The 26,542-nt window shown below is 37.0% G+C and overlaps 1 protein-coding gene across 1 annotated transcript in view; it reads right to left on the bottom strand.

The window, feature by feature from the left end:
* The window catches only part of MSH4 (mutS homolog 4), a 68,215-nt gene that overhangs the window by 8,249 nt on the left and 33,424 nt on the right, over positions 1-26,542 (bottom strand). The window contains exons 8-14 of the mRNA XM_063300147.1: positions 23,171-23,238; positions 21,249-21,323; positions 19,095-19,159; positions 18,528-18,697; positions 13,551-13,687; positions 9,975-10,078; positions 1,349-1,473 (exon numbers count right to left, since the gene is read on the bottom strand). Of these exons, the coding sequence (XP_063156217.1) occupies positions 1,349-1,473; positions 9,975-10,078; positions 13,551-13,687; positions 18,528-18,697; positions 19,095-19,159; positions 21,249-21,323; positions 23,171-23,238 (744 nt within the window). The remainder of the gene's footprint in view (positions 1-1,348; positions 1,474-9,974; positions 10,079-13,550; positions 13,688-18,527; positions 18,698-19,094; positions 19,160-21,248; positions 21,324-23,170; positions 23,239-26,542) is intronic.

Raw genomic sequence — 26,542 nt, 5'->3', positions numbered from 1 at the left:
CTAATGGTGGGTGTGGAGTGGCTGCTGCCTGCATGCCAATCAGCTGTTTGGCAGTGGGTGGCACAACAGCAGTGATGGAGTAAAAAAAAAAGTGCCTTCAAGTCACAATTGGCAACTGCCCCCTGCAGCTTTCTTGTCAGCATTTTTCAGAAATGGCTTGCCAGTTTCTTTTCCGTAGGGCTGAGAGAAGAGACTGGCCCAAGATCACCTAGCTGGTTTTGTGGCTAAAGTGGGATTAGAACTCACATTCTCCTGCTTTCTAGTTTGACACCTTAGATAATACACCAAACTGGCTCTCAGCATGAAGGAGGGGGGTCTTGAAAATGATCCAGTCCTGGTGTCAAATATGTTAGGTTCGCTACTGCTGGCAGCCTAAATTAAAGCGTAACTTTTGTATCTTAACATGTGTGCCTATTCAAATGTAAGTATTAATGAATTCAATAAGTCTAACTTCTATATAATTTTCCAGTTGCATATTTATTATACAAATCAGAAGCCATGGCAAGATGGGATATAATCAAGGAAAGTAACTGGAAATGTGCTGTTTTGAAATATGATACTTCTTTTGAGATAGGATGCTCCAAGAGACTTCAAAAGTAAGATCTGTGGAATAATCTCAGTCAATAGTTCTACCTTCACTAAAGGATGAAGGTAGATGATGCTGAATTAGAACTCTAACTTTGGATGTGCTGATATGAGCTGTTGGTGGTAGCATTTCAGCAATATCTGGAGGGCAATATGTTCACACCCCAACTATTACCAACACTATTAGTAAGATCCTTCCAGAAAAGTTTCCAAGTATTATATATTCTATTTTTAACTTTATCATAATAGAACAATAGTATTTTACCCAAATATTGATCTGTGTGCCAAACAATCACTATAGTTAAGGCTTGGGCTGTCATTATAGGACAGCAATGTCAAATATATTCTAAGAATTTGCATACTGATGCAGTCTTTAAATGTGGCTGTTACATTGTGTTAGGTGCTATTATTTAATTACATAAGTATCATTTTACATTATGCTAGGTGTTATTACAGGCAGTCCTTGTTTAGCGACCACAATTGGGACCAGCAACTCAGTTGTTAAACAAAGCGGTTGCTAAGTGAAACTGTGACTGTGCTTATGATCTTACTTCAGCTTTTCTTTGCTTTATGGACCTGTGAAGGTTGTAAATGTGAGGTTTGGTCATAAAGTTACTTTTTATCACCATTGTAACTGTGAATTGTTGCTCAACAAGGCAGCCACTAAATGAAGACTACCTGTAGTTAATTATTTTGCAGTTATGGTAAGAAAAAAATAAATGATGTAAGTTTCGGTGGGAATTGTTTTAATAAAACTACTTACCATAGTCAGAAAGTGTGCAAGCATGGGCAAATGACTGCAACATATCTACCATAGAGACAGTGTCAGAGAGTTTATACAAACAATGGATATATTCATAGATTTCACTCAATAGTTTACAGACTATCCTGTAAATATAGACAAGTACAATTTATTTTACTCTTTACTTATTTATTTTTCAAATTTCTATCACCGCCCATCTCTCCTGAAAAGGGGACTCTTATAAATAGTAAATTATTATTATTAAAATAAATAGTAAATTATTCTTCAAAGTAATTTACTATTTATTAGTTAAGGTACGACTATATTCTAACAATGTTTTCTTTAAATTCATAAAGAAAATTGTTAATAGAAACTTTTTTTTTTGCAGTACAAAATGACTATATTACATCACAATTATCAAAACTGAATAACAATTATGGCTGAAAACATTTTGCAAATATTAGAAATAAATTATAAAAGGGGTTATGTTATCTTATGAAAATATACTTTATTATCAGATTGAGATTTTCAGGTTCATGAATGCAGATTTTCAGAAACAAAAATGTGATCTTTCAAAATGCAGTTTCAAGGTCTATGAGGTAACGTGTCAAGGAATATACCCTGATCATAAAGAAGGTTATAGACTTAATAGTTGATATAAATAGAGTCTATAATAGTCTATATAAAGAGAGAAAGACTTAATAGTCTTTCTCTCTTTCTGAAGGAGAAAAAGAGGAAAGATTAGAAATGTGATATAGGCCAATCAAGACAAGTTTTGGATCTGCAGGATTCAAATCTCTGAATTTACCTATCCCCACTTTGAGGGGCAAAAAATGAATCCAGCCTTGGCACCTGCCACAAGCAGGATTTCTGAATCTGAGGTTGCAATGCTCTAAACCATGCTTTGCTTTAGGATTACTTTGCCCTGATATATGCTTGTTTTGGTATACTTCTAATTTAAGAGAAATACATTCATCTACCAATTGCCCTGTTCTAATGAAATGACTGAAGTGAATTCTGTAATACCAGATGACACATTTAATGGCTAACAGGACCATTATCCTAAACCCTAGGATTCTAGAAGACCTTTGAGTAACTGAGATCTTGAAATTAAGCTAGTTAGTTCAATAAAACCAACAATTCAGTATGCATCAGTGTGAAAGAGAAGAATTTTTTTGGTGGGGCTAATAATAAATGAGCTAAAATAAAATGGCTAGTACAGTTTGGCTAGTACATTTAATACATCCCAAAGAAAGAGAAAACCAAGAAGGCAAAATGGCTGTCTGCTGAGACACTAGAAGTAGCCCAAGAAAGAAGGAAAGCAAAAGGCAACAGTGATAGGGGGAGATATGCTCAATTAAATGCAAAATTCCAGAGGTTAGCCAGAAGAGATAAGGAATTACTTTTAAACAAGCAATGCACAGAAGTGGAAGAAGACAATAGAATAGGAAGGACAAGAGACCTCTTCCAGAAAATTAGAAACATCGGAGGTAAATTCCAGGCAAAAATGGGTATGATCAAAAACAAAGATGGCAAGGACCTAACAGAAGAAGAAGAGATCAAGAAAAGGTGGCAAGAATATACGGAAGACCTGTATAAGAAGGATAACAATATCGGGGATAGCTTTGACGGTGTGGTCAGTGAGCTAGAGCCAGACATCCTGAAGAGTGAGGTTGAGTGGGCCTTAAGAAGGATTGGTAATAACAAGGCAGCAGGAGACGACGGCATCCCAGCTGAACTGTTCAAAATCTTGCAAGATGATGCTGTCAAGGTAATGCATGCTATATGCCAGCAAATTTGGAAAACACAGGAATGGCCATCAGACTGGAAAAAATCAACTTATATCCCCATACCAAAAAAGGGGAACACTAAAGAATGTTCAAACTATCGAACAGTGGCACTCATTTCACATGCCAGTAAGGTAATGCACAAGATCCTGCAAGGTAGACTTCAGCAGTTCATGGAGCGAGAATTGCCAGATGTACAAGCTGGGTTTAGAAAAGGCAGAGGAACTAGGGACCAAATTGCCAATATCCGATGGATAATGGAAAAAGCCAGGGAGTTTCAGAAAAACATCTCTTTCTGTTTTATTGACTGTTCTAAAGCCTTTGACTGTGTGGACCATAACAAATTGTGGCAAGTTCTTAGTGGTATGGGGATACCAAGTCATCTTGTCTGCCTCCTGAAGAATCTGTATAACGACCAGGTAGCGACAGTAAGAACAGACCACGGAACAACGGACTGGTTTACGATTGGGAAAGGAGTACGGCAGGGCTGTATACTCTCACCCTACCTATTCAACTTGTATGCAGAACACATCATGCGACGTGCTGGGCTTGAGGAATCCAAGGCTGGAGTTAAAATCTCTGGAAGAAACATTAACAATCTCAGATATGCAGATGATACCACTTTGATGGCTGAAAGCGAAGAGGAACTGAGGAGCCTTATGATGAAGGTGAAAGAAGAAAGTGCAAAAGCTGGCTTGCAGCTAAACCTCAAAAAAACCAAGGTTATGGCAACCAGCTTGATTGATAACTGGCAAATAGAGGGAGAAAATGTAGAAGCAGTGAAAAACTTTGTATTCCTAGGTGCAAAGATTACTGCAGATGCTGACTGCAGTCAGGAAATCAGAAGACGCTTAATCCTTGGGAGAAGAGCAATGACAAATCTTGATAAAATAGTTAAGAGCAGAGACGTCACACTGACAACAAAGGCTCGCATAGTTAAAGCAATGGTGTTCCCCATAGTAACATATGGCTGCGAGAGCTGGACCATAAGGAAGGCTGAGAGAAGGAAGATCGATGCTTTTGAACTGTGGTGTTGGAGGAAAATTCTGAGAGTGCCTTGGACTGCAAGAAGATCAAACCAGTCCATCCTCCAGGAAATTAAGCCAGACTGCTCACTTGAGGGAATGATATTAAAGGCCAAACTGAAATACTTTGGCCACATAATGAGAAGACAGGACAGCCTGGAGAAGATGTTGATGCTAGGGAGAGTGGAAGGCAAAAGGAAGAGGGTCCGACCAAGGGCAAGGTGGATGGATGATATTCTAGAGGTGATGGACTTGTCCCTGGGGGAGCTGGGGGTGTTGACGACTGACAGGAAGCTCTGGCGCGGGCTGGTCCATGAAGTCACGAAGAGTCGGAAGCGACTAAATGAATAAACAACAACAACAGTACAGTTTGACTTCATATAAATTAGTACAGTTTAGTTTAGTTTAGTGTTGAGTTTAGTGTTGAGTTTAGTTTAATTTAGTTTAGTGGGATAGATTTTAAGCAAAATTTATCCATTTAAAATATACAGCAGCTTTAATATGTTGAAGAAGCTTTCTTATGAGGAAAGGCCTAAATGGTCTAAAAGAAAAAAACATAGAGAAAATGCCTGTAGAGTGCATACAATTATGAAGGGTAATAAAAACAGTGAACTTTTTATTCTTCTGAAATACTACCTCATATAGTCACCCTATAAAATTAATTAGTAGTAGATTTAGAACATAAGAATGAATGTTTCTATATTTTTTCTTATACTGCATAATTAATTTATGGAAATCAATTGCTGCAAAATGTATTGAGAACAAATAATTTCAATGGCTTTATCAGACAGATCAGACAAATTCAAAGACAAATGGCATATTAATAACTACTAGGCATGACAATATGCCACAGAATATCAATTGCTCAAGGGCTAACATTGGGGCTACTGTCTTTAAACTTTAAACAATGGCCCTCTGAAGACATCAAAACAATAAACCTAGATGTAGCCTTCTTTCTGAGATATTTTGCTCGTATCTTTGATGAATCAGGTTTGTGACTAGAATTGAGGTGCTCCTTTTCTGGCTCCATAGTGGAAGTACTAACTTTAGTGTTGGAGAAATTTTCTTTCCTGAACAGAATAGACTTCAGCAAAGGATCGTTACCTTGTCGTGGTGCTGGAGCTTGAGCACCTCAATGATGCCATGAGCTAAACCGTGAAGGGCCACCCAAGACGGGAAGGTCATGACAGAGAGGTCAGACTAAATGCGATCCCTGGGGAAGGTAATGGCAACCCACCTCAGTATTCTTGCCGTGAAAACTAAATGGATCAGTACAACCAGAGATATGTCGGTATACCATCGGAAGATGAGACCCCCAGGTCGGAAGATGGTCAAAATGCTACTGGGGAGGAACAGAGGATGAGTTCAACTAGCCCCAGACGTGATGACGCAGCTAGCTCAAAGCCGAAAGGACGGCTAGCGGCTGACGGTGCTGGTGGTGAACGGCGAATCCGATGTTCTAAGGATCAACACACCATCGGAACCTGGAATGTAAGATCTATGAGCCAGGGCAAATTGGATGTGGTTATTGGTGAGATGTCAAGATTAAAGATAGACATTCTGGGCGTCAGTGAACTGAAATGGACTGGAATGGGCCACTTCACATCAAATGACCACCAGATCTACTACTGCGGACAAGAGGACCACAGAAGAAATGGAGTAGCCTTCATAATTAATAGTAAAGTGGCTAAAGCAGTGCTTGGATACAACCCAAAAAATGACAGAATGATCTCAATTCGAATTCAGGGCAAGCCATCTAACATCACAGTGATCCAAATATACGCCCCAACCACAAATGCTGAAGAAGCTGAAGTAGAGCAGTTCTATGAGGATCTGCAGCACCTACTGGACAACACGCCTAAAAGAGATGTTATTTTCATCACAGGAGACTGGAATGCTAAGGTGGGCAGTCAAATGACACCTCGAATTACAGGTAAGTATGGCCTGGGAGAACAAAACGAAGCAGGACACAGGCTGATAGAATTTTGCCAAGACAATTCACTCTGCATAACAAACACTCTCTTCCAACAACCTAAGAGACGGCTTTATACATGGACTTCACCAGATGGACAACACCGAAATCAGATTGATTACATCCTTTGCAGCCAAAGGTGGCGGACATCTGTACAGTCGGTAAAAACAAGGCCTGGAGCTGACTGTAGTTCAGATCACGAACTTCTTCTTGCACAATTTAGGATCAGACTCAAGAGATTAGGGAAGACCCACAGATCAGCTAGATATGAGCTCACTAATATTCCTAAGGAATATGCAGTGGAGGTGAAGAATAGATTTAAGGGACTGGACTTAGTAGATAGGGTCCCGGAAGAACTCTGGACAGAAGTTGGCAGCATTGTTCAGGAGGCGGCAACAAAATACATCCCAAAGAAAGAGAAAACCAAGAAGGCAAAATGGCTGTCTGCTGAGACACTAGAAGTAGCCCAAGAAAGAAGGAAAGCAAAAGGCAACAGTGATAGGGGGAGATATGCCCAATTAAATGCAAAATTCCAGAGGTTAGCCAGAAGAGATAAGGAATTATTTTTAAACAAGCAATGCGCGGAAGTGGAAGAAGACAATAGAATAGGAAGGACAAGAGACCTCTTCCAGAAAATTAGAAACATTGGAGGTAAATTCCAGGCCAAAATGTGTATGATCAAAAACAAAGATGGCAAGGACCTAACAGAAGAAGAAGAGATCAAGAAAAGGTGGCAAGAATATACAGAAAACCTGTATAGGAAGGATAACAATATCGGGGATAGCTTTGACGGTGTGGTCGGTGAGCTAGAGCCAGACATCCTGAAGAGTGAGGTTGAGTGGGCCTTAAGAAGCATTGCTAATAACAAGGCAACAGGAGACGACGGCATCCCAGCTGAACTGTTCAAAATCTTGCAAGATGATGCTGTCAAGGTAATGCATGCTATATGCCAGCAAATTTGGAAAACACAAGAATGGCCATCAGACTGGAAAAAATCAACTTATATCCCCATACCAAAAAAGGGAAACACTAAAGAATGTTCAAACTATCGAACAGTGGCACTCATTTCACATGCCAGTAAGGTAATGCTCAAGATCCTGCAAGGTAGACTTCAGCACTTCATGGAGCGAGAATTGCCAGATGTACAAGCTGGGTTTAGAAAAGGCAGAGGAACTAGAGACCAAATTGCCAATATCCGCTGGATAATGGAAAAAGCCAGGGAGTTTCAGAAAAACATCTATTTCTGTTTTATTGACTATTCTAAAGCCTTTGACTGTGTGGACCATAACAAATTGTGGCAAGTTCTTAGCGGTATGGGGATACCAAGTCATCTTGTCTGCCTCCTGAAGAATCTGTATAACGACCAAGTAGCAACAGTAAGAACAGACCACGGAACAACAGACTGGTTTAAGATTGGGAAAGGAGTACGGCAGGGCTGTATACTCTCACCCTACCTATTCAACTTGTATGCAGAACACATCATGCGACAAGCTGGCCTTGAGGAATCCAAGGCTGGAGTTAAAATCTCTGGAAGAAACATTAACAATCTCAGATATGCAGATGATACCACTTTGATGGCTGAAAGTGAAGAGGAACTGAGGAGCCTTATGATGAAGGTGAAAGAAGAAAGTGCAAAAGCTGGTTTGCAGCTAAACCTCAAAAAAACCAAGATTATGGCAACCAGCTTGATTGATAACTGGCAAATAGAGGGAGAAAATGTAGAAGCAGTGAAAGACTTTGTATTCCTAGGTGCAAAGATTACTGCAGATGCTGACTGCAGTCAGGAAATCAGAAGACGCTTAATCCTTGGAAGAAGAGCAATGACAAATCTCGATAAAATAGTTAAGAGCAGAGACATCACACTGACAACAAAGGCCCGCATAGTTAAAGCAATGGTGTTCCCTATAGTAACATATGGCTGCGAGAGCTGGACCATAAGGAAGGCTGAGCGAAGGAAGATCGATGCTTTTGAACTGTGGTGTTGGAGGAAAATTCTGAGAGTGCCTTGGACTGCAAGAAGATCCAACCAGTCCATCCTCCAGGAAATAAAGCCAGACTGCTCACTTGAGGGAATGATATTAAAGGCAAAACTGAAATACTTTGGCCACATAATGAGAAGACAGGACACCCTGGAGAAGATGCTGATGCTAGGGAGAGTGGAAGGCAAAAGGAAGAGGGGCCGACCAAGGGCAAGATGGATGGATGATATTCTAGAGGTGACGGACTCGTCCCTGGGGGAGCTGGGGGTGTTGACGACCGACAGGAAGCTCTGGCGTGGGCTGGTCCATGAAGTCACGAAGAGTCGGAAGCGACTAAACGAATAAACACAACACACACGAACAGAATAGAACATAGCCCAGGATAATTAGTCTGCAGACTGATTTAGTTGATCAAGGTCAAATCTTTTTTTTACAAAATGGAGGATTGAAAGAGAAAGAGCTTAGTATATGGCTTCTCTGTCCTGCCCCTAAACTATATCACTAAGTATGCTATCCATCCTCTAACTACATTAGGTATGTTCACTAGTCTGGTCATGTCATCAGGCATGCAAGCTTACCTAGTTAACCTACACATTCTTTGGAACTGGATCAAACCTGTTCCAGCTGCTTTTGGCTACTGCAAAGGTGAGTTGAAAAGTGCATGGTGAGAGAGAAGTTAACTTGCACTTGCACTATTCATTTAATACAGTAAGGATTGCTCTAATTATCAAAGAAAACATTTCATTCAAAAAGGAAATACTAAACTTACAAAACCTCTGTTTTATTGCTTCTGGCTTCAACTATATTGGGCTAAATTACTTTTGGAGTGTGTTTGTGTGTGTGTGTATAATACATATACATATCGAATCGACTTATCCATCCAGTCGTATCGACCCTTGGCGATTCCATAAGCCAGCTCTCTCCATGATTTCTGATCTTGTACAGCTTCTTTCAGTTGCTTTATATTTTGGCCTGTCTCTGCTTTGATTACATACAACCAGCGTGTTCTTTGGCATCCTCAACGTCTTTTGCCACTGACCTTTCCAAGCATAACGTCTTTCTCCTACGATGTTGATCTCATAACATGACCAAAGTAACTAAGTCTAAGTTTTGTTATTTTTCCTTCTAGCAACATGTCCGGTTTTATGTGCTTCAACACTTGTTACCTTTGCAGTCCAAGGGTTACGCAGTCCAACACCATAGTTCAAAAGAATCAATTTTCCTTCTATTCAACTTTTTCATCATCCAACTTTCACAGCCATATGTAGTTATGGGGAACACGACAGTGCGGACTAGTCTACACTTAGTCGCCAAGCTGACATCCTTGCTTTTCCAAATTTGATTCATACTCATCGTTGCTGTGCATATACATACATACAATAAAAGGTATATAAAGTATAAATCACTGTGTGGGTCTGCTATACTACAGCTTGCCACAGCAGCAGAGACAGTTTGTACATATGACACAAGCGACTGCAAGAGACATCTTGCTTTCAAAATTCTGAACTTTCAGTAATATTTGATTTCTTTGGCAGAGGCTGCTGGTAAAAGAGCATCATTTTTTTTCTAGTAAGCCCAGACTAAACACACTGCAGTATTTGTTTATGTGCAACAGTCAGTTTGATGTCTGATTATTTGCAGGCATATAAATTACATATACAATAAGCATGAAGGCAGAAGGAGAAACTGAACCACAAAGGCAGGAAGGGATCCTAAAACTTTAAAAAAGCCAGAGGTTTGGGTTCCAGAACTGAAGCAGAGCCCTGGTCTTAAAAGTCTTAAAAGTCTACAGTTATTCATGATAACAGTATTAAAAGCCTTATTATTAAATGTTTATTTAACACAATGATTCTACTTAGAATAATCAATATCAATGTTACTTACAAGTAAGTCATGTGATAGATTTCTCTCAAGGATTCCTGGCATCTTTCATTCATTTTCATTAAATCGGGTGAAGTAAAACTATATACATTTTTCATTTTAGTAATCTGTGGGAAATTTTCAAACTGAACATTAAAATATACTAAACAATCATACCCCTATTTCCAGAAAATTAACCAAAACTTACCTGCAAAGTGTAAGCTAAAACTGTCTTGATTACTTTTTAAACTTTCAGCTAATTACATTAGTAACTTAAAACATTAGTAAGTTATGATTACTAATTATCAAAATATAAAAAGTGGAAGTGATAAAAGATTTTTTAGCCCAGTCCAAAGGCAGCAACATCCAGTCAGTAACCTCTATTAAGTTGTGCTACAACATTACACAAATAACAAAATAAAACAGACTACAAAAGAAGTTCAGTCCATACAAATTGCTCCTGTTAAGGTAATAATAAAATAAAAATACACTGCATTACACTATAGACTTTTTTATTTTGATTAAAATCAGCAGTATTCCTTACTGGAAATACTGAAAAAAACAAAGAAATAGTATCTAAATATTATCATGTTCTTAAGAGATTCTTTAATTAGTATCAACTCATATAATCACGATCCCTTTCCAAATGATTTTGACAACATCAGAATATTTATTCAACAATTCTGTAAATTAGACATCATAGCTGCTCCTTGCATGTGGTCATTTGTATCTGAGCTGTTGTTCCAATTGGAAGCATAGCAAGCATGGACTTAATTTTTATTAAAACTAATACAGTAATATATTAATTTGGTAGTTATGATTAGAGTTCAGTTTCCCAAATAATATACAGTATTTAGGTTGTAGTTATGAGGGGTTAGATCAAATCTGTTGCAAGTCATTTCCTATTTAAATATTGACAACAACCACTTTGGCCACATGGAAAAAAAACCCCAAACTCCTTTGCATGGACATCTTTATTAGGCGTACTGAAGATCTATGAAATATAAGTTCTGAATTTCCAATAAGGCCTATTCAGGCAAAAGATTTAGAGAAATCAAAAAAAGTTAAAGGGGAATGAACAACGTGACTGAGGTTTAAGTTATGTGCGTCTAAAAAGGTCTCCAGGGATGCACATTGGGTCTTACCAGGTGTAAAGATAGTTTTAGTTTATACTAAGGGCTCTTCAAAAGTTTGTAAAGCAGAAGAAACTATTGTATGGCTTTCTACCTTTGAAAAAAAGAAAAAGCTTAGGGGGAGATAAAAGAGATATACTATTACTTAGAGAAATGAAGATGGGAAAGTCCACTTAGAAGTGTATGAAGATATGAGGTAGTCAGAGAAGATCTTTGTTACTGTCAGCCTTATGAGGCCAGCTAGACAGGAAACACAACCAAATGAGCTAATGCTACTTTATTGTAAAGCTACATTAACAGAATCTTGCAAATCTGGAAGTACATCTCTCCCCCCCCCCGCCACCCCCGCATCTCCTTTACAGCCTTTACAGTTTATAATTGCCCTAGGGTAATATTTGTTTAGAAGGAAGGAAGGGAAGGAGGGAGGGTAAAATGGAGTCAAATTACTTTTTGAATTTGGTTGACTTGCTGATTCTTTTAGAAGTATAAATTTACGGCTTCTGGTGGGAATGGTGGACTGAACGGCTGTGCCCACTGGTTCATCAGGTAGAGCTGACAACATGGTAACTTTTTTCAGGCTCAGTCAGGTTTTCCAGAAGCCCAGAAACATTCTCCAGATCAAGGAGAATACCTGGAATCATCTCATCTGTCCTCCAGACAGCTGCTTGCAGCCAGAAATTGCAAACAGCGTTTCCTGTTTGACTGGTAAGAGCCAGCTGGGAGGGGGAGACTTCATAACTTTCCAAGCCGCGCAGTAGCCTTAAAGGGACACTAAGACCAGCCACCCCATTTCTAAATCACCAGTTTGTATTTTTTTTTAAGTATATGTACCCCAAGAGAGGCTTTCCACAGTGAGGAGAGGCTGGTTCTCTTGGTGCTTGATGTTATTTTTAGGATTACTTAAAAAAATTTTTTTTTTAAGTTTTGCTTTTTGTTTTCCTTCCAAAGGAAATTCCAAAGATTGAGAGTAAACAATTGTCTTCCTGTTATTATTTTTGTATTAAATTTGAAGACATTGGCATTTTCCTACACATTGAATTGGCTGATTTGGACCTTCAGCTTTCTGTTTTCACTTTCCCTTTCACTTTCCCTGCTCTCACTTTATGTAAACACACTTTGGAACTCTTCCATATCTTTGACTTTCACTGGTTAAGCTCCTAGGGGGCGACATAATCTACTGCGTGAGACATGGAGGATTTCAAACAGATTCTTTCTGACTTTCACCAGGATTTTAAACACATTTCTTCTGACTTCTACAAAGCTTTTATGCAAGATATCCAAGACATTTTGGAAAATATGAGATCTAAAATGTGCCATCAGGTTGGGGGTGCGGTGGATGAAATTGAGGAATTTAAGAGCGATAGAAAGGTTTTTTTTAAGGCTGAGATTGGGATTTTTATCAAGATGCTGGATGAAGAATGGATAGTGGAGTTGGAGAAATCTAAGGGAGAGAGTGATCTGCAAGCCACAAGTGAAATCCATCTCCTGGAGGAATGCCATGAAAAGAACCTGGAATCTCTGAGGGGGGCAGTTGGGCCCTTTGATTCTTTCAAGAGGAAAGCTCTGTGCACATTGTGGGGATATGTAACTGCTCTGGTTTATTTTGAAGTGGGATAAGGGTTGAAGAATGTTCATCTGGGTTGCTTTAAGGATTTGATTGATACTATTTGCCTTTAAAGATTTGGATTTACTGTTTTCAATTGGCTTTGTTTTTTGGGTTTATTAAGATGAAAATTATAAAAACTGTTGTATTAGGGTTAAAGAATGTTTATCTGGTTTGCTTTAAGGATTTGATTGATGTTATTCCCTTTTAAAGATATGGAATTACTGTTTTGAATTCTCTTTGTTTTTTGGGTTTATTAAGATTGGGATTATTAAAATCGTTGTACATTTTATAATATGTATAATAGCAGACAACTTATGTGCTTTTTAATTTGATTCTTATCATAGTAGACAGAAATGTATAGAATAGTGGTAGGAAGGGAATAATTAAGTATGCTTTATCCTATGGAGAGAAGAAAGATGTTTAGGAGGTTTATATGAACTTTTTTTCTTTATTTTAATATACTGTAAGGGGGAGGAGTAACTTTACTTAGTGATTTTTATTATGTGGAATGACTTATAGAAATAATGTGGTGTTTTGGTTTAATATACAGTAAGAGATTGATTATGGAAATTTCTGTATACCCTTGCTGTTAAAAGTCAGAAGCCACATCTTTTTGTAAATTTGAAAAAAACTTTCTCTTGTGTTTCTGCACTTTTTTAGTTTTTTTTCTTTCTTTGTAGTTTTTTGTAGTTTTTATTCTTCTCCTGAAACCTAATAAAATTTACTATAAAAAATAGAAGTATAAATTTATATAGTTAAAGTCTACTAAGCATTGATTTGGAAAACCTTTAATTCATCTAATTTCCAACTACATTAATTAATTATAACAGATTTGAGATCTAACATTTTCAAAATGTTTACCTTGGTAAATTCTGAAGGAAGTTGACCATTGTGTATTGCTGCACAATCAGCATTCATCTGGATAAAAAATCCTCGAGCTGAACTAAAGCTTGTTTTCAAAGGAAGGTTATATTTTTCTGCAAGCTGTGTTATCATTCCTTGATAGCAAGATATAAATATTTTAATTATGACAGCCAACCTCATTGTATGGGCAATAAAATTAATCAGTATGGTGAAAATCTTGACTTTTTTATATATCAAGGAGACAGAAAACATTTTAATCTTAAAAAAACAGCAAAACAGTATTGTGTCACTATAAAAATGAGTAGAAAATAATTTTAAAAATCAGTAATTAATGACCTAGCTTCTTTCCCCTGCAATTCCAGAACTTTCCCTGGGCAATTAATAAATGTAATTCAGGAAGAAATTCATGAGTTATTACTCTTTTTAATTCTACAGCCTGTAAACAGTCTACTTCTTAAAGGTGTTAAATCCTGAAAAGCCTAAATAGTGTTTTGTATTTTATTATCCACATAAGACAAACTCATATAACAACCCTTCCCACAAATAAACTCAGAATAGTTCAGGAAAGAAAGAAAGAGAGAGAGAGAGAGAGAGAGAGAATCAGGTTTGCCCTGTTACTCAGGGCAGGAACTGGGAAGGGTAGATCCAATGGCTACCAGCATCCTACCTGGTGTCACTGTGGAGCAGAGGGTAAAAGCTCAAAGCTATCACAGCTCAGGACATGGTCAGACCCAGAGTCAGGGTCTGCTCCCCTGCTTCCACTACAGCGTCTCATTGCTCTGGTTTTAGAGTGAGAAGCAAGGCTTTGCACCCTGACAAGACAGGCAGAGGGGATTCCTAGCCAGGCCTACAACTAGGGTCTGTGTCACCCAGGGCAAACATGGATTCTGCGCCCCCCCCCATGGGTTGGTGAGGGAGGTGTTAGCAAGTTTTATTATTCTATTATACATTAAATTAATAAAACTGATTTTAAATCAGTTTGTAATTTTCTTAAATTTAACAACTTAAGCTACAGAAATATATTACAGTCATGATTGGCTTAAAAATTTTCAATCTAGTTTTTAATCTTAGTTAAAATTAATTTAATTTTGTATATGACACATTTTTATGTTTAGGAAACGATTGACAAAATGAAGCACACAATATCTTGCAACATTATTTATTAGTAATTACATAATTACATTAAAGGACATTCTTTATAATTTATCATCTTCAACATTGTCTGCTTATTATGAAAATTAGTCTAATGAATGAATCATACAAGTCTTTCAAAGATTCAACTTGTGAGCTTTTTTTGCAGTAAAGATTTTGTTGAAGTCATCATAGCAAATAGACAATGCTCTCTTGTGTTCAATTGAAATAATACTCAAATGTGAAAGTCGACCTTGCCTCGTGTTGCTTCTTGAGTAATTTTTAATAATTTTCAATTTACTAAAACCTCTTTCACCTGAAGCAACAGTTACAGGAAGAGTTAGAAATATCCTTAAGGCTGTGGTCAAGTTTGGATATCCTTCTTCAAGTCTGTGTTTGTAAACAAGGTTCAAGAGTGTTGCTGCAGGTGCCGTTTTCATAGTGTCATCAACTGCTAAGGCGTGGTGTTTAAAACTTTCCACTTCTTCAAAGAATTCATTTTCATTTATGTCATCTTTATATGTCTCTGCTAACTTATGGGCTTCAGTCTTTAAATATTTCAATGTCCATCTTGTGCATTTTATCCCCATTTAGAAAACTAACCTTGTCGTTAATTTCTTCTAGTGCCTGGAACCAGGTTTTTAGCTCATTCACTATATTGTCAATGATTTCTAATAAAGCAATTCTAAACAGATCCTTCTGATAAGTTGGAATTTTTATCTTCTCAGCCTTCGTCGAACATCTTCTTTTTCCTTTTCCATTCTTCTTGAAAATCTGCAGGTAAGTCGTTTATCTCAGCAATCATTTCAGCTTCTGCAAAGGCATCGGATGGGGCATAGTCCCTAGTTGATTCCAAAAGACTTAAAAGACCATGAATGTTTCTGACTGACTTATCTAGTTACATCAGCTCATTGGAGAAACTGGTTTACAAGGTCAATTTTCTTTAGAATACTATACCAGAAACAGGTAACGGCAATACATTCAAACTTCCTGATGTTTCCTTGCAAAGAGGTAGCCTCGGTCTTTGTCTCAGGAGTGGAGAGAGGACTGACTGACAATTCTTCCAGGGCCTTGTTAATCTTGTTGAAATGTTTATATACAACCTCAACAGCTTGCTAACCATTTGGTTTTAGTTTGGGATTTTAAGGAAAGTGGTACATGTTTTTTTTAAATTTCCCACCTTGATGTAGAGGCTGAAAAAAAACACATACAGGTAATTTAGTGTTCCAAAGAATGTTTGAGCTTCAGGTGATGATTCAGCAGCATGTGCTCTGACTAAATTCAGAGAGCTGGCCGCACATGGCAGAAAATATGCAAGTTTGTATTCCTGGAGTATTCTTGATCGTACCCCTTTATAGATACCAACCATACTGACCCCATTGTCGTATGACTGCCCTCTGCAGTTCTTCATGTTCAAGCCATCACTTCCTACCTTTTTCAAAATCTCTTCAGTGAGGCCAAAACATGTTTTGTCACTGATAATAAAAATGAAGTGAAGCTTTCCAAAATTTCAAGTCCACTGTCATTTTCACATAATGAATTATTTCTGTCATTTGGTTATTATGTCTGATATCAAGGGTTGAGTTGAAAATTAATGTGAAATATTTGGCCTCTGTCACATCGTTCAGTATATCTTGTCTTATTTTCCCTGCTATAATATCTAGGAATTCATTTTGTACTTTCCATGAGAAGTGGCTCAATTGCCCTTTCTTATGCCGTTCTATATGTTCGCGTAAATGAACATTGTAGTGGGATATCGGTTCAACTGTATTTAGAAATTTGCCACTCCTGGGATCACCAAAGTCGTATTGTTCTTGTGACCCCCTTAACAGGCTTGTTTTGCTAGAAACATTACACCATCAACAATACAATGTAGTACTTCTTTCCAATGACTTTCTTCTTTTGCTATCTGATCTTGAAGCTCTTTGTCTATTCTTCCCTTTTCTATTGAAAACTCAGGAGCTTTCCAAGACCAAAAATAATGTTTGTGACTTTGTGAGTTCTCATGATCTGTAATCCAGTCACTGAGCTTCTTCCAATGTGTGAAGCCCTCTTCTTAAGCCAAAAATGACAAAGTTGACTTTGACTCACTCAAGAGGTGTGAAAATAACCTACATGGAACACAGAATAATGAGTTTTTTATTTCACTGTAACCTAGCCATGACCTCTTTATGTGATGTCCATTGGTAGTCATTTAAAAAACCAATCTTTTGTGAGATTTTGGCCATTTCTCTGACTTCTACTTAAATCAGGATTATGTTGATTTTCTGCCCTCATTTTAGTGATAAAACATCTCTGAGAATCTGAAATGTTACTTGGTCACATTCCAGGGTCCTGAAAATCAAAATGAAACTCACTGCTCTGAATCTGAGTTCCTGCTGAAGTTCTGGGAATAGAGTCCTGGTCCTGCCTAGTTACAGCCCTGTTCCTAGCCCTACACTGAGGCACCACTACACATTCCTCACCATGGCTTTAGGATAGGCAGTGCAGCTGCATCCCCAGGTGGATCTGGCCAAGTGATAGCTGCACCCCTAGCTCTGCATTAAGGCAATCTCTCATCCAGGGCTGGGACCTTCTCTACTCACCACTACTGCACTTCTCTCTGTGGCTTTAGGATGAAATATGTGGCTCTAAACCTAGGCAGCAAACTGACAAGTCTCAGTATTGTCTGTGATGGCATCTTCATGAGGACTGCAGCCACCCTTAGCCTGGCCCATCCAGGTACAGAGCTGTGCTTCTCACTCAAAAGGTGTAGCAGTAGGGAACTGTGGCAATAGTGGGGAAAGGAATAGTTTTTTCTTTGCCTGCCTCCTCTGCCAGGAGCCACTAGTTTGAGACCCCTGTGCAGCAAGCTTTCTTGTCATTCTAGGAGAAGATTGGCAAGCTGCAATCTTACTTCTGACCACTGCTATCCTGCTGTATGACAGTGAGGTGTGGGCCACACAATATGACCTGGAGGGACACACGTTTGAGACCTCTGCTCCATACAGCAGCTGTGTCATGATCCATAAAAACCAAATTTATCTCACACATAAGCCCTTGATATTCTGTTTTAATCTATACAGGCAGTCCTCATTTAACAACCATTCATTTAGCGATGGTTTGGACATAAAATGATGCTGAAAAAACCGAGTTATGACTGGTCCTCACACTTACGACCGTTGCAGCATCCCGACAGTCACGTGATCCCAATTTGGGCACTTGGCAACTGGTTCGCATTTAAGACTGTCACAGTACCCTGTGGTCACGTGATCACCATTTTTAACCTTCCTGGCCAGCTTCTGGCAAACAAAATCAGTGGGGAACCACGTGATTCACTTAACGACCATATGGGTTGCTTAACACCCATGGTGATTCGCTTAATGACTGCCCCCAAAAAAGGTTATAAAATAAGGTTGGATTCGCTTAATGACCACTTCATTTAGCAACCAAAATTCCAGTCCCAATTGTGGTTTTTAAGCGAGGACTACCTGTACCTATGTACCGCCTACATTTGCTTCTTTCTGTTACCAGTTTCATCATTCTCAATTGGTTAACAGATATAAAGAAATATTATCAAAGCTTTGGTTGTGCAGGACCTTTGACACAACTCCCATTTATTTCAAAATAGTCACGAAAGAAGAATATTCTAGGAAATTTTGCCCAATGTGAGTAGCATTTCAGAATCTTTAAGTAATTTTATTTTACACGACCAAATTTAAGACTGCATTCCTCATATATTTGTGTATAAATCTTACTGAACCCTATGAGACATACTTCTGAATGCACTAACACACTGCACTATAAATATTATTGAAGAGTATATATTCTAGTAAATTATTATTCTATGTTATCTTCCCATACCAGCTATATCATCCACAATTTCAGTGTACGTTCTTCGTGCTATATCAAGAAATTCATTAATATTAGGCTTCACTGCATAGCACTTCTGAGTTCTCATATTCAAACATCCTTTTGTGTATCTTGTATCATCATTAATAACAGTTTTAATCTTTTCAAGAATGATCCCAAACCTAGAGAAATTATACATAATTGTGGAAATGACTGTCATATTTTACAAATGTATTAACTGCCTAAAAAGATTTTTATCTCAAGTCACTCACAATATTTTTTTAAAAGCCCACTATGTTCATATCTAAGTTGAATTGCCTAATACAATATTTATTTTTCATTATTATATGAAAAACTATTTTTATTCAAATAATAATATTTCTGTCAGGATTCTTTAGTTAGTCACATTTTCATTGTGATCAATATGTTTAAAACAAGTTAATAGTGACTTACTTAAATCCAAATACTACTGTCTTTGTTGACATAAAATAATACCGATTATTACAATTATTATTAACTTTTAACTTTTATTGTCTAATTTAAAATGTTAGATATGAAATTGTATTTATAATACAGTACCTGCTATCTTCCAAAGAGTTATAATAAGCTTTTAACAATGGAGTCTTATAGCTTTTTAAGGTTTCCTGTTTAAATAAAATGAAAATCTATATAGTCAACAGTAGAGGAATGTTACTGAATACTACTACTTTACTTCACTAAGGTTTGGATGGAAAGAAGCATGACATAATTTTTTAAATTATTTAAATTGTAAGAATATGTCAAAAATTATAATAAATGTGTGCACAAAAGAATTTAATTAGCTTCAAATATTATCAGTCTGAATACTTTAAAAAGTTATCACTTTTTAAAACTGATCCATGCCCATTTAACCATAAAAATGATAACCTAAACCAAAAAATTGTTAAAAATATTATCTTTATCAATACAATAAATTACATATTGAAGAAAATTTATCTGTAACTTAATTTTTTGTTGAAGGAAACAGTATTTAATTGATTGAACTCATATTGCTGTTGGAGATACAACACAGGAGTTGGAACATTAACTTAAATGATTTGGATTTGTCCTATTATTGTTATATATGAGGTTGGTATCAACTGAATTGTTAATATGACTCTCTTTTTTTCTTTGTAAATTGTGACATTATAATTAGCGATGAAGTTAGACTATTCCATTAATACTGTTATGTGTATTCATACCTTCATTTTGTTACTTGGTTTATCTTAATAAACTTATATTTAAAAGCTTTCAAGCTTTCATATTAAAGTGAGTAAAATAACACTGATTCCTGGTAAACATTCAGATGAAGGGAATGCCAGGGCTCATAAGTCTTGATATTTGTTGCTATCCAGTTTATTTCAGGACATGAGGCCCTCCAAGCAAGTACTCTAAAAGACAGTTTTGATATATATCATATCTTAATAGATCTACTAATTGCCTGACAGGTATGTACATGCAATGATAGTGGCTCCAAACTCATTTAGAGTTCTAAAAGTTACAATCAGTCCTATGAATTTTCATCAGGAGCAAACTATCAGAAGATTGCAGTAGCTCTATCTATATATTATTAGGAGATTGCTAATTGGGTTCAGGTTATATTTTTGTATGAGCAGCTAAAAATATAATCAAAAGACCCCACCGTCTGATGTTCTTCTGACAAAGATACTCCATAAGACTGATCAGGACTACATCAGTTGTAAAGGAACTATTCTTTTCCTGAAGGAGATATTAATTATTTGCCAGATAATAATTCCTCCTATGAAGTTTTATGTAGCCATGAATGACAAGAACCAAGCATAAAGGTTATAGAACAGATTGCTTCAGTCAGAGATTCTCTATACACCTTCAGGCCACTTTCTCCTGGCTTCTAAGGAAAATATATGCACAATTTTGTCTGTAAAATGTCTTTTGAAGCATGTCAAATTAGATCTCTGCACAGTCATTTTGTGGAAAAGAGATAGCCTTCTTGCCATCTAAAAGAGTTCAGTTTGACAGCTTGGAAAAGATATACTGGTAGCGGAGAAGCAGTTATGATTTACCATTTTCATTGCAAGAGAATAGCTTCCTTGGTAAATTTCAGGCAGGGATTAAGCATGCTTACTCTAAATTCCCTTCTACCTCTCTTTATCTGTCTTCTTGCACACACATACATGAACACATGTACTTACAGTTATCAGAGATAACTATAAGAAGTGAGTAGAGCGTCCAGCAGGTAAATATACAGGGATTGGACAATATAGTTGTGTGACTATGCAATGAGTTATATTTAGGAATACAGACATTCATCAACTTTAAGGACCAGGTGATACCTTAGTGCAGTGCTTCCCAAATGTTTTCCTTCATTACCCAAAACCACTTATCAGAAAGCACTTTTTACCCAATGTAGGTTAATACACTTTAAGTCAATTTAATGGGTTCGTGTATTGTTACCCAGAGAAAAACCACTTTTACCCAATTTTGGGTAATTTACCCAGGTTTGGGAAGCAGTGTCCTAGTGTCTCCATTACCTGCTGTATAGCTTAACTGTACCACATTCTGGCTAGTGGGATAATAATAGTTTAAAAAGGAGGCAAGCAATTCCTCCCACTGGTAAATTAACATGATAGGATAGAGTGTAAAGCCCTGATTTGATAGAGTGTAAACTCCTTTGAGACCCCAATGGCCTAATGATAATCATAATTGGCATTTACATAGTATTTTAGAATACGATACCTTCAAAGGCTCCACAAGTTCCAAGGTATGCTTCAGATAAATTAAATTAGTTATCTTTGATTCAGATGCATTAACCTATTTTAAAGAACATCATGTTATTTTTGGTTCAGTGGAAAATAGCCTAGATACTGCTGTGTTTATTATCATACTTACTTGTAGCTATTTTCCTTGTAAGCACAATAACTAGAGATGGTATGTTAGAAATGTTAAATGACATCTCCTTTCCCTAATAAATTGTTCATTATTATAGCTTTTAGTTTGGCAGGGTTATATTATAGTACATCCCTCTAGTATTGACATTGGGTAACCTCATACTTTTCAAGATTTGAAGAAAAACGGGAAGAAAAAAAAGAGAAGGAAAAAAGAGGTGGTTTCACAGTTGTGCAACAACTATTTATTCTGGTTCATTTAAATAAACACGTCCATGTTCTATACTAATATTTGGTCATTTCCTACTAGTTATTTACAGAGTACTTTACTGTCATCCAACCATCATTGTACCAGTATAATACTAATGAGGACAGCCTTTATATTGTTTCGTGATGGTTGTATGATGTTATTAGATGCTATCAGTGATTACTGGGAAATTGACCTTATACCATTATAATGTTACTGTTCTTCACTTCTGAGACTCTCATTTTCTTTCCCGTGAAGCCAACATCCAAAAATTAGGTAATGTTTTTTGCTTACTAGTGAGAATCTTCATTTGGATTTTCTTTTAAAGAAAAGAATCACCTGACATGGCCCTGGGTATTTGCTAATTGGAAAAAAAAAAGAAGATAAAACAAGCAAAAGGAATGGGAGTGGATAAGAGATGGAATTGGTCCATCCTATCTCCTTTTCTGAAGGAAAAAGTAGGAATAAAGTGCTAGTATTCCAGCAGATTTTTTAAAAACCCTCTGCTCCTACACAACATTATAGGAAGTCTAGATAGAAGGTAAAGGGGGAAAAGAAGGGAAAAGTTTGATTTCCCATTCTCCATCCATATATCTGAGTCATTTAGTGTGACAAATTACTACAGTTTTGGAATGATGAAAAGAAAAGAGATGTCCTTTTCCTATCTTACTCCCTGCCCCTATACTGTGAAAATTCCCTTCTTCTGAGATTGTAACAAGGCTCCTATTCCAGCGTGACACGAGGACCTGAACAGGAAATCCTATTTCGGAGGTTGGATAGCTACTGTACGTTTTGTGAGGATTCCCATATTGTATGTCACATTGTTATTTGTATCTTATTTCTTTGGTACTATTGCATTTTTCACATTATTTTTCATCATTTTATTCAATCAGCCTCTTAAGCCTTCACTCGGCTTTACACAGTATTTTTTTAGTGACTTATCTCTAGAGTTAAAAAATACTAAAAGCTTGAGCTCTGGGGGAAAATATATATATATATATATATATATATATATATATATAAGAGCTCAAGCTTATATATATATATATATATATATATATATATATATATATGGAATACAATTAGTAACTCTCTTTAACCATTTGATTACTGGTAAAAATAAACAAATATCTTAAGAATAATTTAATTTTGTGTAATTAAAATTAAATTATATACTTAATTTAGTGAAAATTAAATAACCAACTATAAATAAATTCTATCATGTCCATTATTAGAACATAACAATATCATAACCAGTTCTGGCAAGCTAAAATCTTATCTAAATAAATTAAAAGATAAAAAATCCAACACTTCTAAGACTCTAGTACAATACAAAGGATAAAAATACCATCTCTCTGTATATGTATCTGTATGTATCTGTATGTGTGTGTATTCATATCTGAAAATATTTTTAAAAAGTAGTTTTGATTCATATTCATGAACAAAATTGTCTAAAACAGACAAGCAATAGAGAGGTAATTGATAGATATTTATAATGTATTCTGTAAAAATATTTATAAACATACCGTATCCTGCTTTGGAATTTGTACTAAAACTGAAAGTAATTGTTCAGTGTCCAAAAATCTTGCAATAACTGAAAAATAAAAATCAAGCAGAACATTTAGTTTGATCCACAAACCAGTTAAACTTAAATTCTAGGGTTTAATTCTAGGCATGTGCAAAATTATTCAAATTCAAAAAGTTCTGAGTTCAAGATATGTGTATTTCAAGTTTCAGGTTGTTTTTTTTTAAAGGATAGAATTTGTGATATCATAATGAATGTTGAGATGGGGGCTTGTATCCTGTATCTGTGGGAAATTATGCTATATTTGCTAGAATGCAAAATTATCTGCCTCCATTCCCTTTTCCCTTTCTCCTGTTATACCATGGAATAACTATACCTGATAAACATGATGTGGTGTTAGGGAATTACGGCAAGTAAGATAATGGTCACAGATACCATTGGGAGAAGATTGTATTGGGACTTTTGCTATGTTCTGCATGTTATTTCAAACCCTCTAAACCATCCTGCTCAGCATGGATTGCCTTATACATGTTAATGGCTGTCACCACTCATTTCACAGCCACTTAAATCCTAAAATCCTATGGTGATTAGCCAAGCTTTGAAACCACCTGATTCCTAGGAAATCTCTGGGTGTTTTCCTTGTACCAGCCATTTTGGGATTCTGCATTATTAAGAAATTATTGCCATGAATCGTTAGCAGCTATACTACAACTTCTTTTACCATTTCATTCTTTACATTTCTTACAATCTAACCATCATTTCACCATTATCTCTCTGCAGCTATCATTCTACTTCAGATTGGCAGGATCTTAAATTTCTACTATACTGTGAATCAACCCTACAACCTGTACTTGCTACAAAACAATACAATCATTCTGATCAATACAATCACTAAAAAACACTTGAGCAGTAAGATAGTAAGAGTTTAGTACTGTCTGACAAGTGATAAACTGAGATTAAGATTCATATAACATGATATCAGAATATACAATCTTCACTTCAGTTGTTGAAACCAATTCCTACATAAGCAGTTGGAGAAAGTCCAATCTGGAGCGAAGGAACGCACAAAACACAACTAAGTATGAAGAATTTAGGGTCAGGAACTGGAAGAGGTTTCAGCAATAGCCTGGGCATTAAGTGGGCAAAAGATTCATACTCTGTGAGACAGAGGGAATTCTTCCATCTTAAGCTTCAATATACTGGATGTTCCCCAACCAATAAATACTGTTGTAATGATTGCCTATTCAAAATCACCATCAGACTCACACAAGGCTTTCATGGATATCTGATTTAATAATGAATAGTATGCAAGATCACAAGCAAAGCTGAGAATAGTGAAAGTGCGGGATGTCTCCCAATAAAACCCCAAGCAACTCCTAGTCCCTCCCCCCAAAGGCAGTACAATTCCATGCCCACAGGTGCCCCTAACGGTTCCTGCCGGTCTGCGGGAAACGTCCTTGACAAGGCGAGATAACCCAAACATGCATTCTTCATTCTTCACTCCTTGCATCACAGCCTGGTACAAGGAACAGGAGCAGCCCCCTCCTGTATAGCAACTCGTGTCAGCCCCGTGGCATGGGAACCCGTTACGATGTTTGCCAGGACCATTGGAACAGGAACCATGACAACTGTTAAATAAATACTGACATACATACTAGACTGGTCATCTAGAACTGTAACCTGCAACTGGTAATAATTTTGGTGTTCTGACAATGAGTGCTCTGTGAGGGTGAACTTTGGGGTGCCAGAGGGACATCTTCTCTAATTACAAGTATTTTCCCCCTTTACTGTAAATATTTTACAGTATTTTACACTCTCTTTCCCCAGAAAGTGATCACATGCCAATAGTGGGTCTCTTTGCCTTTGATTTAATTGAACCTAGTTGTCCATTACAATTCAATGATTCATCCCATCTGACAGGAATCTCAGACCAGTTTGGACCAGTAGACTGTGGCATTATTTCCATTGTTTGCTGCCCCATTAGCTACTCTTCTGAAACAGCCCATATGTGTGTTCAGTGACCCTCATGAAATAATCTCTATTTATCAAAGAATCACCACCTTGTCCAAAAGTATACTCAACCTGCCCAGGTCCCTTCTTAACATCAGTTTAACAGTTGATCCAAACCTTGGGTCAACAGGTAATTCTAGCTCATAAAAATGCCTGTATAATAATGATTCTCCCTAACATGAAACCTTTCACTCCTTTAAAAAGTGCTACAAGAAGCTTTTAAAGGAAAAAAAACAAGTTCTAAAAAACTAGACTAGGATCCAGCAGGCTACGATCAATAAAAATTACTGCCGGTTTTGGAGTCTTGTTTCTCAATTTCCAGTCAGAGTTACCTCTGAAAATAATCTCTCTAGAGACTTCAGCTAGATACTTTCATGGTTATTTACTGTATTCCAAGGCAGCAAAGCCGATGTCCAGCTTCTTGATGAATCTCTCCCTGAATGACCTCCAGTTTCACCTTCTGAGGTTCAAAAATTAATTTCTCAATCGACAAACAGCAAGTCTTGGTAAACATTTAATTTTACCAAATTTTTAAAAATAAATTCTGTATGTGGGCCACTGTGCTAGCCCCCCTTATTTTACAGCTATAAACAGTTATTTTTGATCATGCATATTATGGCCCAATTTGGCTGGCTTAAATTCTGGCTAAAGGAAGTCTTTGGGTGAATCTCCTCGGTGCACCTCACATCACCAGATAGCTTCCCCCCCCCCAATTCAATTGTGTCTGATTCTTGGAAACTGCCTGGACAAGTCCCTGCAGTTTTCTTGGCAAGGTTTCCTGGAAGTGGTTTGCCATTGCCTGCTTCCTAAGGCTGAGAGAAAGTGACTGGCCCAAAGTCACGTACCTGGCTTTGTACCTAAGGTGGGACTAGAGTTCACAGTCTCCCGGTTTCTAGCCTGATGCCTTAACCACTACACCGAACTGGCTCCCTACCAGATAGGTTTATCTACCAGAAGGAGACAAATTAACAATGATTTTGGTATATTGAAGCCTTTCTTCGTCAGCATTCTCTGCTCTCGGCCTTGATTGAACTATGGCTGAACTGAAGCAGAGGATTGGGGATTTAGATATTCAATTGACAGAGCTAGTATTTTCCATCTTTACTACAGTGTAATTGCTCCCCTGTTCCTTGGATTAGATTTTTAAAAAATATATATTTCATGTTCCCCATAGGAGACATTTTACCCTGACACAGACTGGGGTGCTACCAATTAGGATGACAATTACTAAGATACATTAAACCCTGTACTTGCTTGTGCTCAGATACAGAAGCTGAATGTGTATCCATGTGCTATTAAAATGTTCATTATATACCCAATGGCAATTGAAACCAGCTAGTTATTTTCATTGCTCCTGTGATTA

Source organism: Candoia aspera, chromosome 3 (genome assembly GCF_035149785.1).
Source record: "Candoia aspera isolate rCanAsp1 chromosome 3, rCanAsp1.hap2, whole genome shotgun sequence".
Classification (NCBI taxonomy): Eukaryota; Metazoa; Chordata; class Lepidosauria; order Squamata; family Boidae; genus Candoia; species Candoia aspera.
Note: the sequence above shows the minus strand (reverse complement) of the source record. Positions and strands in the feature narration are given on the sequence as shown.